This window comes from Sceloporus occidentalis, unplaced genomic scaffold, assembly GCF_023333645.1.
Source record: "Sceloporus occidentalis isolate IW3139 unplaced genomic scaffold, rSceOcc1.0.p SCAF_20, whole genome shotgun sequence".
Taxonomy (NCBI): domain Eukaryota; kingdom Metazoa; phylum Chordata; class Lepidosauria; order Squamata; family Phrynosomatidae; genus Sceloporus; species Sceloporus occidentalis.
Genome location: NW_028317000.1, coordinates 2478748 through 2496482, shown reverse-complemented (window position 1 = coordinate 2496482; position 17735 = coordinate 2478748). Strand labels below are relative to the sequence as shown.

At 40.1% G+C, this 17735-nt stretch overlaps 1 protein-coding gene across 5 annotated transcripts in view; it reads right to left on the bottom strand.

Moving 5' to 3' along the window:
• The window catches only part of LOC149301708 (polycomb protein SCMH1-like), an 83695-nt gene that overhangs the window by 3598 nt on the left and 62362 nt on the right, over positions 1–17735 (bottom strand). For 4 of the 5 annotated variants that reach the window (XM_089482862.1, XM_089482863.1, XM_089482866.1 and 1 more), the window contains 3 exons: positions 13601–13732; positions 6858–7061; positions 5633–5775 (listed from right to left, as the gene is read on the bottom strand). In XM_089482862.1, coding sequence (XP_089338988.1) covers positions 5633–5775; positions 6858–7061; positions 13601–13732 — 479 coding nt within the window. The remainder of the gene's footprint in view (positions 1–5632; positions 5776–6857; positions 7062–13600; positions 13733–17735) is intronic. The other variant, XM_089482864.1, reaches the window with a different exon arrangement.

The following is a 17735-nucleotide window of genomic DNA, read 5'->3' as shown; positions in this document are numbered from 1 at the left end:
CCTCTATGGCTGCGTTTCTCTTGTCTTGATTAAGCCTGTCCTTAAACTGCATATAAACCAACCCATTAAGGTCTTTGCCTTCCTTAAGAATTACCTCTCTTGATTTAAGCTTCCAGCTATCTTGTTAAAAATGCAAATTAAGTGCCCTTTATCCAAAACTCTTGGGACCAGCAGTGTTCCAGAGTTGAGATTTTATTTTGGATTTCGGGATGCAAGTCGTGTATGTAAGTACATGCCCTGTCTTTGCAAGGCTGGGGAGATGCGAGGATCTGTGACATGGTGAGAATCCAATGTTGTGCTTGGTGCAAATCCACAGTTCCTGCCATTTTACCATTTTTGATCAGCCCAGCCTTGCAAATACAGTACAGGTACACAGACTGTGCTTCTTGTATGCCAGACATGAAATCCAAAGTATTATAAAATGGAAGCCTCAAAGCACCATGTCAGCACTCAAAAATGTTTAGTTTTGGGTTTTTTTTGTTGTTGTTGCAAATTCTGATTTATGGATTAGGGATGTTCAACACTTTTTAAATTGCATGTTATCATCTTTACACAAGTTAAATAAAATTCATTTTCTGTAACCTCTATGGCTGCGTTTCTCTTGTCTTGATTAAGTCTGTCCTTAAACAGCATATAAACCAACCCATTAAGATCTTTGCCTTATCATAGCCCAACCATCTCCAATTTTTAACCCATTCCTTCCTTAAAAAGGCTTCCTGTGATAAGGTAGCTAATATCTTAGGAAAAGGTCTGTTTATATTTATACCAAACCCATAGGAGAGCCTTTCTAAAACAAGAGATTTTAAGTTTAGCATGTGCTTTACCGTTATCATATGAATGATAACCATGCTGACTAAACCTTAAATTATGGCCTTCAGGTTATAAGAGTCTCACATCTCTAAGCATTCCTTCAACCATGCAAAACCTCATAATAAAATTTAATATTAGGAGCTCCCCTCGCTGCCCCTTTCCTTAGCATTGTAGTGTTTAAAGTCTTATTCTGGGTTTGCCTGCCAGAGAAATACAGAAATCAATCTCCTTCTGCCACTGCACAAAGGCTATTCAATTTCTTATAATAGGAAGTCTGAAAGGGAAATAAAATTCTTGGCAAAACATTTGCCTTTATTACTGCAATTCTAACCCACCATTGCCCAAAAAAAAGGGTGTGTGTGTGCCCAGTTTTCTAAGGCCTGTTACAGACAGGCCAAAATAAAGCTGCTTCGAGTCACTTTGGAGATATGGTATTTCAATGATGCAACCAAATCTGCACTCTAGTCCTTAGAACTGGCGCGTGGCTTTGGTGTGGCTTTTGGACTCTTAGGACGCATGCATCATTGAAATACCATACCTCCAAAGTGACTCGAAGCAGCTTTATTTTGGCCTGTCTGTAACAGGCCTAAGTCTCTTTTAAATTCTTTCCAGACCTATTATCTTGAAATAATAAACAGTTTTCTTTGAGATTATAACTCCCACATATTTAATCCCCTTCTTTCTACTTTAAAATTAGAAAAAGCAGTTAGTTTATTGTCCTTTTCTGAAGTAATTTTTTAGTCAGCAATTTTCCATCATAATTGACTTTAAATCCAGTGCATGTGCCAAACACACGCTTTCTTTAAAAGAGTGTTCACTGACTCTGGACCGTTTTGTGTCATTATCACAAGATCATCCACATAAAGTATCAGTTTATGCTTCTTTTCTTTGTTTAATCCTTACTCCACAGATTCCATCATCTTGTCTAATATCTCTCAATAAATAAATAATAATAAATAATAATAATAAAAGCTTTATTTCTAGCCCGCCTTTCCAAAGATCAAGGCGGGTTGCAGCATTTTAAATCATCCAACAATACAAATCACAAAGTACAATAAAAACATCGATTAAACATACTACAATAGAAATAACTGTCCAAACTAGCACAATAGTGCAACAATAGTGCAACAATACTGTCTGTTGCCAAAATAAACAGGAAAGACAAGAGATGACACCTTTTTCTAGCCCCCTTTTGTCTTTCAGTCAATCTTGTTGCATTGCCATTTACTAAGATTAGGCCTTTTGGACTGAATAGATTGTCTTTATTGGCATAATAGTATTTTCAACAAAGTCTATTCTTTTTAGTGCTTGATATTGCCAACCACCACCTCCGCATCTTGTAAAAAAATTAAAATGGACATTTATCATTATGTTCCCAAAATTCGATAATGTTGGGGACAGTTCTTACATTATTCCTTACTTGCCTTTTTGACCAAAAAACCCTCTGATTCTCATGGATATTCTGAGAAATGTGTCTTCTCAATCTGCTTGCCAAGGTGATAATAAATATCTTGTAGTCATAATAATAATAATAATAATAAAATGTATTTGTATCCCGCCCCTCTGAGAACAATCGGGGCGGCTAACAAAGTTAAAAATACAAAACATATAAAATCCCTGGTTCTCTCCCCTTATTTAATAGTGAGATAGGTCTATAATCCTTTGTTAATGTCTCATCTTTAAGAATCACTGCAATATAGGGATTTCCCCAAGAATCTGCCATCTGACCTTTTTCTAACAACTCACCGCACACAATTTCAAATGACTGAAGTAGCTCACCTTCATATTTCTTATAATGTGCTTCTTACTATCATCATAGAAACATAGAGTTGGAAAGGATCCCAAGGGCCATGCAGTGCAACTTCTGCCCATGCGAGGTTACACCATCAAAGCACTCCTAAAATAGATGGCCATCCAGACCCTGTTTAAAAGCCTCCAAAGGAGGAGCCTCCATGGCACTCCAAGGCAGCGCATTCCACTCTCAAACAGCTCTTACCATCAAAAGGGTCTTCCTAATGTTTAGGTAGAATCTCTTTTTCTGTAGTTTGAATCCACTGTTCTGTATTCTAATCTCTAGTAGCACAAAACAAGTTTGTTCCTTCCTCAGGAAGACTTCTCATCAAATATTTAAACATGGCTCTCACAGCACTTCTTAAACTTTTTGTCTGCAGGATAAACATGGACCTGGTGCTTTTGCAGATTTTGTATTTTTAATCGCTTCAATAAATTATCTGTTTGTCACAGGCTGATCCAGGCTTTGCCTTGTTCTAAGCATAATTTGTCCTACTGGGATTTATTGAAATTGTTTTCCATATCTAAATTTTTCTCATTGCCCCACACAGATAAATTTCTGCAATATTCTTCAAAGGGTTTTCATATTTTCAAATTGTCCATTACAAATTGATCTCTCTCCCTGATCTTTGTGACATTTTTCTTTACCTTAGACACTTCCCAGGTTTATTTGGAAATTAAAAGTCATTTGGCTTAAGATATAATACTTTAGCATTCATTTCTTCGATTGTAAACAAAGAGAACTGTTGTTGGAATAACTTATTTTTTTTTGCTGAGGCTTCATCAAAATTTTTCTCCTGCCTTTCCTCCAGATTCTGTATTTTTTCCATCAACTCCATCTTTTTAGCTTTGCTTCCTTTTTTCAATCAGAACCATCTTTTACAAAATGTCCTCTCATACAAGCTGTGTTTGCATTCCAAACATTTTTAGGATCCTGCAAGTTACAGGAAAGGAGATTCCAGCTCAACATTCGGAGGAACTTCCTGAGAGTAAGGGCTGTTCGACAGTGGGACACACTCCTTCCTCGGAGTCTAGTGGAGTCTCCTTCCTTAGAGGTCTTTAAGCAGAGGCTGGATGGCCATCTGTAAATGGGGATGCTTTGATGGAGAATTCCTGCATGGCAGAAGAAAGGGATTGGACTGGATTAGGGCCCTTCAGGTCTCTTCCAACTCTACTGTGATTCTATGATCTGCACCCTTAGTTCAGCTCAACAAATTCCTGTGTTCTTGGTTAACAATATTTCCATCTTCGGAAAAAATATTCTTTGAGTCTTTATCGAAACATTTTCAGGCGCATCATGGTGAGATGACTGTCTGAAATTTGTTTGGTAAAATGTCTACATCTTTTAATAAGTTAGCTTTATTATTAAAAATCTAGAACGTATCAATTCCAGTAAAGGATTCATGGCACTCTTTTAAAAAAAAGTACAGTTGGTAGAGTTTGGCTCTAAATATCTCCAACTAAAGCTATCTAAAGTACAGTGGACCCTTGTTATCCGCTGGGGTTTGGTTCCAAGATCCCCCGTGGATAACAAAATCCGTGGATGCTCAAGTCCCATTAAATATAATGGCATAGCAAAATGGTGTCCCTTATAAAAATGGAAAATCAAGGTTTGATATTTTAAATTTATACTTTTTTGAAAATTTTCAAACCGTGGATGCTTGAATCCGGGTATAAAAAATCTGTGTATAAGAAGAGCCATCTGTACTCTGTATATTTTCATTAAAGGTTCTAGGTAGTCTCCCTTGATCTTCCTTAATTCCTTTTACTGGAACTTTACTAGGATCAATAACCCCATTCCATGCTCCTCCAGGGAAGGAAAGGTGGAAATGGAGCCTTTATGGGCCTGGGCATCCGGCTTGTCTCCCTCTGTCTTTGGAGCTGCAAATCAGATCTTTTAAGACTAGTTCAGAAGCTTTTCTTAACAAATGTTCATAGAATGTTAATTTCTCATTACTGGGCTATAAGTACCCATTACATAGATTATCTTCCACAATTACACATCTGCCTTGTCCGTCTTTAAAATCAATGTAGAGTGTAATGTTTTATTTATATGAAAGATCACTGTGTTTCTTTTATTCCTGTTTGCAGAAATAAACTCTAGGCATATATTTATAGTCTGCAAAAACCTAGAGTCTCGTTCTATTATAGGAGTCTCTTGAAGCCAAATAATGTCATATTTAAGATTTTTTTTTTAAAAAAAACAACCTCCTTGCTGTAAATTCATTTCATTTACAGTCCATAAAAATATATTCATATTCACTAAATTATTATTATTATTATTCCTCCTTAAAAATTTCTTAACTGATTAAAATGTCTCCTCCTTTCCCCTCATCTTTCCACAGTCTGAACAGATTTCTCGGTGCTCTCTCCCAAGAGTTTATTAAGTTTTCTTCCTGCGTTTTAAGTGGGATTCTCCAAAGAAGCTTTGCATCTTTTTCTGAGGACCACCGCCAAGAATTTATATTCTGTTTTTTCTGCATTCTTTCAGGAATTAAACCTAATTATTTCATTCTGATTTGTTTAAAGCCTTTTCTTAAAGTGTCCTCTCAATATTTCATCTCTGATGCTTTTATTTATGAAACAAATTAACACATCCCTCAGATTTCTTTCTTGTGTGCATAAGCAGAGCTTTGCCTATAAATTATAGACAATCTGTAAGCACTTAGAAAGGAATGCTGTGGTTACTAATAGTCAGCATGGGTTTCTCAAAAACAAGCCTGGGATCCTACAGCAAGAGCCAGTGCAACGGGACCTTGCCATCTGAAGCTTCTGCCTCCAACAAAGGTAAAGCAATTTTTTCTAATATTGGGACTGATTGGTATTGCTTTGCCTCTACAGCACCTTAAATTTCCCTGATGCAAAACATGAAGACTTCTTGAGAAATCCATTTGCGCAAAGACTGTTTGTTAAAAGTTGCCTTACTGTAGCTGAGAGTGGGAACAATATCTTGAGAAGCAGTACTTACATCTGGAAAAGGACCTTGATCTAACTAGAGAGAAACTCACAGCCTTAGAGAGGCAATGCTTACGTGTTTTCGGAAGAGGTCTGCATGGGGTCCCAGTTGGGGGTCTGCGTCTTTCACAAACTGCATGACGTCTTCCACTGTCCAGGCGGAAGGGTCTCGGGTGCCGGACCGTGAGGAATCTCGTGGACCAAGGTATCTGTCAGAACCTAGAAACCACAACAGCAAATACATGTATTTATATGTTGGTAGCCCAAGAATACAGGGCTCCATGGGGCAAAATATGTAAAATAGCTTAAAAATTATGAGTTTACTGGATAGCCACATAAATTGTATATTTCAGTGCTGAAAATTAAATGTGAGGCCAGCTCAGAAGAATACCTTGATAAAAGATTAAGAAGCCACTCAAGCTGACCTTTTGAAACCTCACTGTGGTCAGCTTTGCAGCACTAGAACCATAACAACATGCCCCATAACACAACGTAACAAGGAAAAGCGAGCTCTTACTTGTTTCCTGGAGCAGACACACACAAACGCATATTTTATTTCATTTTATTCCAAATAATTTTTATTTATTTCATATATTCCATACATATTCATGTCTTTTATCTTTGTCTATACATCTTTTGGCTTCCAGATTTTGCATTTTCTCATGATATAATTTATTCTCATCAAATAATAATACACAAATCTTATGGTTCAGCATAATTCTATCCCCCATTTTTATTTTTATTTTTCCAGACCGTTATTTTATCCATTCCTTTTAATTCTAATATCTTTCCGATCCATCCTGGAGCAGACACACACAAACACAACTATGTGTGGTGACATTAAGGTCAGAGAAGACGGAAAGGCAGGATATTGCTAGTGATGAATATACTAACAAAACAGTAATTGGGTAGTCAATCCAGTCATGGTTTAATGTTAATGCTAAGGTTCTGTTGAATTCAGATGAATAGGAGAATTCCGTGCTTGCAAAGCATAATTTTGCCTCTATTTTGTCATTCTTTGCTAAACCAGCCTTGCCCCATGGAAACCGTGCAATAGAACAACCTTGGGAAGGGCTGCAGTTACATCTCTGTGTGTTAAACATCACTCTCCTCAGAAAGTGATACTAAAGTTTACTACAATGCAAAGATTTAAAAAAGAATGCTGCGAAGTCTAGCATGATCCACCAGCCCAAGATGGACTAAGCCTAAAGTTTGATGTGCTCCATTCATATGTTACCAATATTAGAAATATAAGACTGCAACTACATGTTCTCCACAGAGTAGGTGTTTAACATTCTTACCCACAACGCTAAGTCTATGGATGGCTGAGGTGCCGCATGGAGTGAGGCTGGCATGCTGGTGGAGATGCTTGTATCCCTGGAGCCGGTAGTGCCTTGGGTTCCTGCTTTGAGCGGCTGTAGTGAAAGCATTCAGGGCTGAGTCCATAGCGTCCAGGCGAGGCTCCAAGGCACCTGGGAGGCCATCACTCAGGACAAACGTTTCGCCTGAAAGACACACAAAAACCAAGGATTGCTATGGAGCCAACACATCTAGTGCTACAGTGTGCACAAACATCCAGAGTTGTGCATCAAACAGGTTTTGCCCAGGTATAAAGAAATGAGTGCTATTTCTTTTGAAGAGATCTGTTCCCCTCTGCCTGCAAATTAGTTACATTCAAGAAGTCCAAATTGTTCATTACATTTCATATTTCTTGTTTGTGACTCAAGTTTGGCCATTAGAGAGAAGACCAGATAGGTTCTTCCTAAGAGCAGATGGCCATTTCTTCAAAGGCATTTAAACTGGAAGATTCAAAATGCCTTCAGTACAATACATAGTATGTATGTACACTGACACTGTGTTCACCCAGGAATCTTTCTTTAAGAAGGCTCAGAGCTGTTATAGTTTCTAGCAATCCAAACCTTTGTTTTGGTTTGTTATGATAGAATGATGAGCTGAAGTAGCTTGAATTCTGGGATTTTCTTGACTCCAGCTTTATCCCTGCCTCACCGCTCCCTCTATGAAGGAGTCCAAGAGGGAATTTCTTTTGAAGTCCTCATGATATCGCCTGCACTACTTAATCGCGGAACAAGCATCCATCCAGACATTCCTTTAACTATGCCACAAGTGCTTTCTTGTGATCAGGTTCAAGTGATATGGCAAAACAAGCCACTCCGTGACAAATTTTCATTACTTGACACCCGCAGCTAGGAAAATCAATCTGAGGGCAAAGCAACACCTAGCCTAGCTCTTTATCTGTGTCCAAGATCAGTGAAAAAGTAAAACGCTTCTCCTAGCAAACACCTTTTGGATTCTTTGTGGAGAAACAAACAAATGAAAAGAGCAAAAAGTGTGGCCACTGTAGTAAACTGGAAAGAAGGGAAGAGAGTTCAAGTTATTTCCACACAGGATCCAAGCCCCATGGGCCCTTTCTGGCCCCTGGCTGGAGGCTGGGAGAAGGGCAGAGGAAAGGCAGGAGGAGCCACTACACATGCCCTTCTTCCTCCTCCCCTGAATCCAGGGCCAGAGGAAGTCCCGCCATCACTGCTCTAGGGCCTTTCCTGGTATTGATGTCAGACTAACTGGATGATAATTGTTGGGATCCTCTTCTTCTTCTTTTTGAAGATGGGGACGTTTACCCTCCTCCAGTCTGCTGGGACTTCTCCTGTCCTCCAGGAGTTTTCAAAGATTATTGCCAATGGCTCCGATATTACATTTGCCAGTTCTTTTAATACCCTTGGATGTAGTTCATCTGGTCCCGGAGACTTAAATTCATTTAGATTAACAAGGTGTTCCTCTACTATCTCTTTACTTATTCTGTGCTGAAATTTCCCTATTCTGTCCTATGCTCCATTATCCTCTGGTTGAGCTCCCTTTTCCTTTTCTGAGAAGATTGAGGCAAAGAAGGTGTTGAGTAATTCTGCCTTTTCTCTGTCCCCTGTTAGCATTTTGCCATCTTCTCCACGCAGTAGCCCTACTGTTTCCTTCTTCTTCCTTTTGCTGTGGACATATCCAAAAAAGCCCTTTTTATTGTTCTTAACCTCTCTAGCAAGCCAGAGTTCATTCTGCGCTTTAGCTTTTCTGACTTTACCCCAAAACATGCCTGCTATTTCTCTGAATTCCTTTTTCGTGATTTCCCCCTTTTTCCATTTCTTATACATGCTCCATTTAAAACTTAGTTCAGTTGAAAGGTCCTTAGTCATCTATCCTGGTTTCTTGAGACATCTCCCATTTTTCTTCCTCACTGGAACTGTTTGAAATTGTGCCTTCAGTATCTCCCTTTTAAGAAACTCCCATCCATCCTGAACTCCCTTCTCTTTTAGCATTTCGGACCACAAGATCGCCCCTAGTATTTCCCTAGGGTTACTGAAATTAGCTCTCCTAAAGTCTCAAATGTGGGCCTGACTATGCCTGGTGATCACTCACCTAAGGATCCCACCATTTGCACTCCATTAACCAAGTCATCCTTGTTGGTTAGGATCAGATTTAAAGTGACTGAACCCCTTTTTGCTCTTCCACCTTTTGGACAATGAAATTGTCATCCAGGTAAGTGAGGAATTCGCTAGATCTTGAAGATTTGGCTGAGTTTGATTTCAGGCAAATATCAGGATAGTTGAAGTCACCCATCACCACTACATCTCTCCTTTCTGAGTGTGTAGTCATCTATTCTAGAAAGGCATCATCCAGTTCCTCAGTCTGTCTTGGGGGTCTGTAGTAGACTCATATACAGTGCGCCCGCGCCATATGCGGGCGCGCCATTCGCGGACTTGAGCGTATGTGCTCAAGCCACGGCCCGCGCGCAGGGGGGAAGGGGCAGCGCGTCCCATTCAATTGAATGGGTGTGTGCGCCTGTTGTGCCAGGCGCGCACCCGCGCCGCCACGCACAAGCCCCATTGTTTCCAATGGCGCTCGAGCATAGGCGGAATTCGCCTTACACGGAGGGATCCGGAACAGATCCCCCGCGTAAGGCGAGGACGGACTGTAATAATATCCCTGTAGTTTCTCTCTCCTTTAATTTTAATCCGGATGTTCTACATCTCGCTTCCATGATTGATGTCCTGGATCTTTTCACTGGTGTAAACATCCCTGACATACAATGCTATTCCTCCTCCTTTCCTGTTTGGCCTATTTCTCTTCATAAGGTTATACCCCTCTATTACTACAAAGCAGCAGCTAAAAAGTCAATGAGATTCCAGGCTTCATCAATAGAGTCTAGATCGATGGAAATAATAGTGCCATTCTATTCTGTTTAGGTTAGGCCTCACCTGGAATACTGTGTCCAGTTCTGGGCTCCACAATTCAAAAAGGATGCTGACAAATTGGAGCGTGTCCAAAGGAGGGTGAATAAAATGGTGAAGGGTCTGGAAAGCATGCCTTATGAGAAAAGACTTATGGAGCTGGGTATGTTTAGCTTGGAGAAGAGATGGCTAAGAGGTGATATGACAGCCTTGTATAAGTATTTGAAAGGCTGTCACATTGAGGATGGAGCAAGCTTGTTTTCTGCTGCTCCAGAGAATATGACCCAGAACAATGGATGGAAGCTACAGAAAAAAAGATCCCACCTCAACTTCAGGAGGAACCTCCTGACAGTATGAATCTTTCAACAGTGGAACACACTCCTTCCTCGGAGTGTAGTGGAGTCTCCTTTCTTAGAGGTCTTCAAACAGAGGTTGGATGGCCATCTGTCGGTGATAGTTTGATTGTGATTTCCTGTATGGCAGAAGGGGGTTGGACTGGATGGCCCTTGTGGTCTCTTCCAACTCTATGATTCTATTATTTAAGGTTTGAAGAAAGTTAGGAGACAAGCAGAGGGATGAACCACTGAAGAGGAGAATGGAGTGAAGAAGGAAGTATAATAGAAAAATCTCAATTTTATAATAACAACATGGGAACTCTTAGGAACCTGGTCTTGACGAAACAGGAATCAACAGAGGATCCAGAATGCTGAAAATTCCAAAGTTTATTCATAACACCGGTAAAAGAATAATGTCCTCAGTGGAATTATCACTCCAGTGACTGAGGCAAAGAAATAAAACAAAATGGCTCTTTTTATACTATTTTAGACAAAGAAGCTTCTTCAGTACACCTTATTGGCTAGTTTATAATCAAAACATATAGAATTCTTACAATCAGGACAGAGATTTATGCATACATTAAAATTGCATTCTTTACTCCTTACCCCTCCCTTTAGCTATCCAGTAGTCTTCCTTTAGCCTTCAACAGACGTCTCTGTTATCTAAGATGTGTGTTATGTCTGTTAGCTGGTGCCAGCTTCCTACCAGGTCAAGATGCACTCTCTACTCCTTTGCTCTAATTTTCTACGCCTCACTCTAAAAACTATTTCCTTGCTGACCATGGTGACTCCATCTTTCTATAACTTTCTATTATAGCAGAAATTCAGCCACTTCAGAAGAAAGGGTTAAGTTTTTTTTTTAAAGGACATACCTTTGAGATTATTAAAAAAAAAGAACAGGCCACCAATTCTACAAATACTTGATGATACAATTAAAGAAATACAAGATTCAATACAGATGGGCACTTCCAGAAGGTGTTTCGTTTAACTAAAAAAAGAAAAGAGTAAGATTAAATTCTATATATAAAGCCAAAGATTTTTGGAAAAGATTTAAGAAAAACTTTGGAAACAAAATGGGAGAAGAACAACATAATATGGATGAACAGGAAACAGACCCAAATCCCTCTGTAACTGAAGAGGAACATGGCCACATAGCCCCAAAAAACCACAGAAGAGGAAGAGCCAGAGAAAATGAAACTCAAGCTTTCAGTCAGAGACTGGCAAAAAGACCTATCTTTTCTTTGGTTGAAGAAAAAGCCCAGAGTAAGATTCAAAGTTTTACAAGAGAAGTGGTTTGTATGTTCCAAACCTAAAATTATATGATGATGCCAGTTGTCTAATATGGACTAAAGAGTGGATTTATTTAAGAGATAAGAGATTTCTACAAATAGAAAGATCAAACTTAATATTATAACAAAAATAACAGTGGTTTTAATAACCACTGTGTGAGGAAATAGTTATCGAGGGTTTGGAAGAAATACAGATATAAACAAGTTATGATATATTGCTGGAGACATCAGCGCACAAAGTGTTCTTTAAGAAGGCGATGTGTCATTTACAAGGAGGGGATTTTCAAGGGGGGTGGCAGTGGCAGTGGGGAGGACTGCCATTATTCCTTCCTCCTCCCTTCGGAGGAGGCCTCTGCCGGAGGGGGATCCAGGTGGTTTCAGTGGCTGCTGCCGCTGGAGGAGAGCAAGGAGGAGCAGGCTTCCAGGGTGCACTGTGACACAGAGGGAAGTGCAGAGCTTGGCCTGTCCCTCTCCATGCGCACCACTGCCCTCCTGTCGGCCCGGTGGGAGTCCTACATGGACCCCTGCCACACAGCCCACCCACTCATCCCTTTGTTCTCAATGGCAGCCCAGCCTCACACATGCACCACCATTGGGGACGAGCAGAAAACCTCCCAGGCCTGGAACAACCGCTAAGGAAGATCAAGGAAAGAAGCGCAAAGGCAGGCCTCCTGTTGAACATAAAGTAAACAAAAATAACGACAACGGACAATCTTAACAAATTCAACCCAGACATGAAGAAATAGAAGTGGCAAAAGGGTTCTCATACCTGGGATCAAACACTGATAGAAATGGGGACTTCAGCCAGGAAATCAGAAGAAGAACAGGGAGAACGGCTAGGAAAGAACTAGAAAAGATTCTAAAACAGAAAGATATACCACACGGCAAAAATGTTAGAATCATACAAACCACTGTGTTCCCTATTGCCATGAATGGATGCGAGAGCTGGGCAGTTTAGAAAGAAGATAGGAAGAAAATAAATTCCTTTGAGATGTGATGCTGGAGAAGAGGATCTCATGATGGCCAAAAAGACAAACCAATGGGTCCCAGCGCAGATCAAGTCAGAAATCTCCTTGGAAGCCAAGATGGCAAAACTGAGGCTGTCGTATTTCAGAAAAACCATAAGAAGGCACAGTTCATTGGAGAAAACAATAATACTAGGTCAGATGGACGGAAGTAGAAAGAGAAGAAGGCCAAAGGCTAGATGGATGGACTCAAACAGGCCATGGCTATACATTTACAGGAATGGAGCAGAGCAGGAGAGGACAAGGCATCCTGGAGATGGCTTACTCATAGGGTTGGCATGGGGCCACACCAACTCCAGGGAAGTTAATAGTAACAACAACAAATTCAACTGGATGGTTTTAGGAAGCTCATAAATAGGGCATGGATGCCCCCAAATCCTATTCAAAGGAATAATGCCCCTGAACATGGAGGTTCCAGACAGGCATCAGGGCTGACAGCCACCAAGAATTATCCATGGGTTTGATAACAGCCTTGTGAGGCCATCTTATCAGTGGTAGCTGATAAGGTTTATTGAAGTGAACACCTATCTATTATTACTATAACTATAACCAAAAGGCTGTAGAGCTGTTTGCCAGCTCAAGACCAAGCTCTGTCTATGCTTGCTCTGAATAACAAGCACAGCTTCACGCCAAAGAAGGCAGCGGATTCACCAGATAAGGAATCCCAATGGCAATGACTGCAGACAGAAGTCATATAGTTAACAATGTATTTTGTCTGCATTAAATAACTTGAACAATTTTACTGTATATTAGAAAAGAGAAAAATAAATATTGCGTTTCAAGGGAGCAAGCAATTCCTGAAAGTGATGAAGGAACTACCCTTTCCTGGCATCAATGAAACAAACTGGTCAAATGTCTGGTTGCTGTAGGAGTGACTCCTATAATTGAAATGTATGAGTATATATAGGCATCAGGCAGCAAGCAGGCAGTCCAGTATAGTAGGTGATACACTTCATTCTTTCCCTGTAATCCTGTTTGTACTTTCAAGACCTTGGCATCCAAAAGCAGGAAGACAGCATCCGAATAAGCCTCACATAAGAAATGGCAGGATGGAAGAATAATGCATATGAATACGTTACACATCTTGATATAGCTTTATCTACCTATGCTACTTCAATATGAGTATTACAGCAAAGCAGGGGAGATGATGCTGTGCTCACCTTCCAAAGGGTGATGATCATTCTTTGGCAACTTGGGGGAGAGAGGAGCACTGTATGGAGGGGACTCTTGGGAGTATCTCTTTGAACCCAGGGCCGGTCCCTGTAGAGAGCCGTCTAACGGAATGATCCTGTCTAGGAAGAGAGAACAAGCCCTGCTTAGGACCAAGGCTTTTTACTGGGAAACAGCTTTGCCTAAGGTCTAAAATACCTTCCACAACACACAGAGGCTCATAAACTGGCAACTGCATTACTTCTCTCTAAAATACACAGCATCCACCAGAATCATCAAGCCACCCAATAAAGCAAGTAATTAATATAGCGAACATTTCCAATGCTGTCTTCCATTATTGCACTTTTCAGTTGCGTGTATCATTCAAGCCTCTCAAAATGCAATTACTTTATTTCTTCTGTTTTTGAAAAAGATGGATATTTTTCTGTGGAGCATTTAAGTATCCCTCAACAAAGACCTAGAGGGCTGATGATAAAACAGCTCCTCGCAGACAATTTGGAGATATTATCTGGTTTGTATGGTTTCTCAAGGTTATCTTTTAAACTGCCTGCAGTGGTACTTTCTAAAGAGGTTCTCAGAAGTACTGTCTTACTCAGGAAAATTAAGTTGCTGTTTTAATATAGTTTAGAGAGTGAAGTTAATTGCCAGAGCTTCTGCCAGTCTTTGACCTGTAGCACAATGTATTATTTATAAAGTGATAAGAACATTGTAAAGCTAAGTGTTAAACCTTTCAAAGAAAATAAGAACTCATCGGTACATAAAGTATAGGTGTATAGTCCAGGCTTGCTGAGAGGCTGGTCTTCTGCATCTCTTTTTAGAATCTTCAGTGAGATTCACAAACTCAGTTACCTTTAGCCCAAGCTTTTCAAGCAGCGCAACCAATAGCCACTTCAGCCGTGAGAATAGTAAGTACAATTGTGACACCTCCAGACAGCTCTAATTGTGCAGATTGCAAACACCATTCTGCTATGAGTCAGTATTGCTGGGCTAACTATGCCTGACCATGGTTTTAAGTAGCTTTCAGATATCACATCCGTCTAGTAGCCAACAAAAAATAGCCCTGCCTTGACCCTTGAGGAGAGGCAGGCAACCCATCAATCCATATGAATAAATTTGATTTAAAAAATAATAGCCCCTGACAGGTGGGCATAAAAGGAGAGTGGGCCGTCAATCTCCAGTTATAAGATTGAAATGCATCGGCTTGAGGCTTCTGGAGAGGAGCCAGTCTCTCTCTGGCAGATGTTTCTTAATTTCTATCTGCATGGCCCCAAAGACCTTCGTTATTTGGTAAAGGAGCAAACAGTTATATGAACCATGGTGTCTCTTCTGTGGCAAATCTGGCTACACAAATCTTACTCAAGGGTTTATGTGAGCTAAAAATACATTCACACCTTGAATAATTCTCGTTTCCTGCTGAACCTCACTTGTACTATGTTTATTCTAGAAGTAAAGCAAATAAAAAGAGTTAACTGTACAAAAATGAAGTACTTTACTGGTAAAGTACTTTACTACTTTGTTTTATTTTACTATGACTATTTGAAAGCTTAGATGCAAAACCACACACTGTACCCATTTTAAAGCAGCTGCAGCATAGGACTGCACAGGGAAACTGGGCAAAACCAGGTGTTTAAATAGCAACTATCCCAGGCAAAATGCAAATTCACAATTAAGATTTTCAGACGATGATGGTGCTCTTAAAGAGGTAATAAAGACACAATAAAGCGGCAATAAACAACAACAAATCATCCACAGGGGAAATCCCAAAAGTGATTTGTTGTTGTTTATTGCCTCTTTAAGAGCGATGCATGTGAAAATATTAATTGAGAATTCGTGTTTTGCCTGGGATAATCTCTGTTTAAATCTCTGATTCCCTGTGACTTTCCCCGTGTGATAAAGTCCATAGAGTTGTATCTTTTTTTCACATGATGCTTTAGTTTTGAAGATTAATTTTCCTGCTATGCTTAGATAAATTAAATAACAAGGTATAGGTGGGATACAGACTGCCCAAAAAGGGCGGTTTGCCGCCTCCTCCTTTTCCACTGGTGGGAATCCGCAGCAGACAAACTGAGTGGCTTCCCGCTGGCGAAAAAAGAACCTGCAAAAAGTGGGTTCTTTTTTCGTCGCGCTTGCGACGCCTGAGTGTGCAAATGCCACACTCATGACATTGCAGGTGCGACGCAATGTACGGACACTATGCGTCCATCATGTTGTAATGGCAGCGCCCATGTAGACAGGGTGCCACCATTTTGATGCTGCCAGTACATCCTAGTCTAACCCTAGTACGTACTACGGTTAGGGAGCGTCTGAATGGTGTGCGCTCCCTAACCCTACTGCTGCTACCGCCGCGACGCTACATTTTGCCTGTATGTATTGCGCCATAGATTCTGGAGTCAAAAGCTGAGAGAACTATAATACAAAAGGAAACAAACAGAGGCTCCTCATAAAGGCCTAGCTCCAGACAAGGCTTTTATTGTACAACTGCCCTGCCTCATTCATGGAATTTTACCTGAGGTCTAGACTTCATCTTCATTTGTAATCTTCCTGTCTATCATTCATAATCTCCCCATCACTTCCATGCTTTTCTTATGAAAATCCATTTAGGAAGAAAAGATGGGACTGCTGCACAACACCTTTTGTTCAATAGCACTAGGCACCTGCAATCCTGACACACTTTTTGTCTTATACATTCCCTGAAATCAATGTCCCTTTTACTAGTCTTGGATAATTGAAGTCCCACTGGTTTCAGTGGGTCTATTCTACGTATGACAAGGCATGGAATAAAATCTTAATTTCTAATCTTCCCGAGTTACATTCTGGAAATCTTTTGCTGTGAACATGTGAAATGATGACCGGATCTTTAGGCTTCACTTTCACATTAAATGAGTTAGCTCTTCTTAAGTATCGTTTATGTCAAAAATCAAAGCATATGAGTTCAGTTAGAGCTAAATATGATTTATTTACTCTTACACAAAATATAGCAGATGTAGGCAACTAGTGTGGGGCCAGGAGTTATTTTTCAGGTTAGTCAAGTGTTCAAAGGCTGTGCATTTTTTTGTTGGCCGTCTGTCTATCATAAGTTATATAGATGTAAAATAGACCTATATAGGTGTAAAATAAATGGAAACAGCTGAAGTGATAAGATGTCATTTGGTGTTCGTTGTTCACCATCCTTGTGTTGGTCTTAACCCATGGCGACTGCTGATGGAGACATCTCCAAGACCCCTACTTTCTGCTGCTCTATCCAGCTCCTGCAAACTCAAACTCCTCAACAGAGCCACACATGTGGCCTTCCTCTCGTTTTATTCTCCAGCACCACATCTGGAATGAATTGATTTTCTTCTTATCTTTTTTCTTAACTATCTAGCTCTCATTTCCATACATGGTAATAGGTAATACAATGGCTTGTATGATCTAACTTTTGTACTGAGTTGCATATCTTTGCATTTTAGGATCTTTTTTAGTTCTTTCATAGTTGGCCTTCCCATTCTTTATCTTCTTTTGATTTCTTGTCTGCAGTCCCTGTTCCTATCAATGTTTGATCCCAGGCATGAGAACTTTTTTACTATTACCATTTCGTCATTGTCAAGTTCAAATCTATGTAAGTTCCCTCTGGTCATTATTTTGTTTTCTTTATGGTTCAACAATAAGCCTGTCTTTGCACTTTCGTCTTTGATCTTCCTTAGTAGTTGTTTGAGGTCTGTGAGGTTTTCCACTAGTATTATGGTGTCATCAGTGTATCTCAGATTGTTGACATTCCTTCCTCCTATTTTCCTTCCTACAGGCCTGTTTTTTTAATAATATGTTGTACATATAAATTGAACAGGTAGAGTGATAAGTTGCAGCCCTTGTCTGACCTTTTGCCAGTTGGGAACTGTTCTGTTTCTCTGTGTTCTGTTCTGACAGTAGCCTCTTGTCCTGAGTACAGATTCCTCATTAGGACTATCAGATGTGTTAGCATTCCCATGTCTTTAAGAGTATTCCATAGTCTTTCATGATCTATTCAGTCAAAAGCTTTGCTATAGTCTATAAAGCACATGTTTGTTTTCTTTTGGGATTCCCTGGTGTGTTCTATTAGCCATCGTATGTTTTCAATGTGGTCCCTAGTGCCTCTTCCTTTCTTGAACC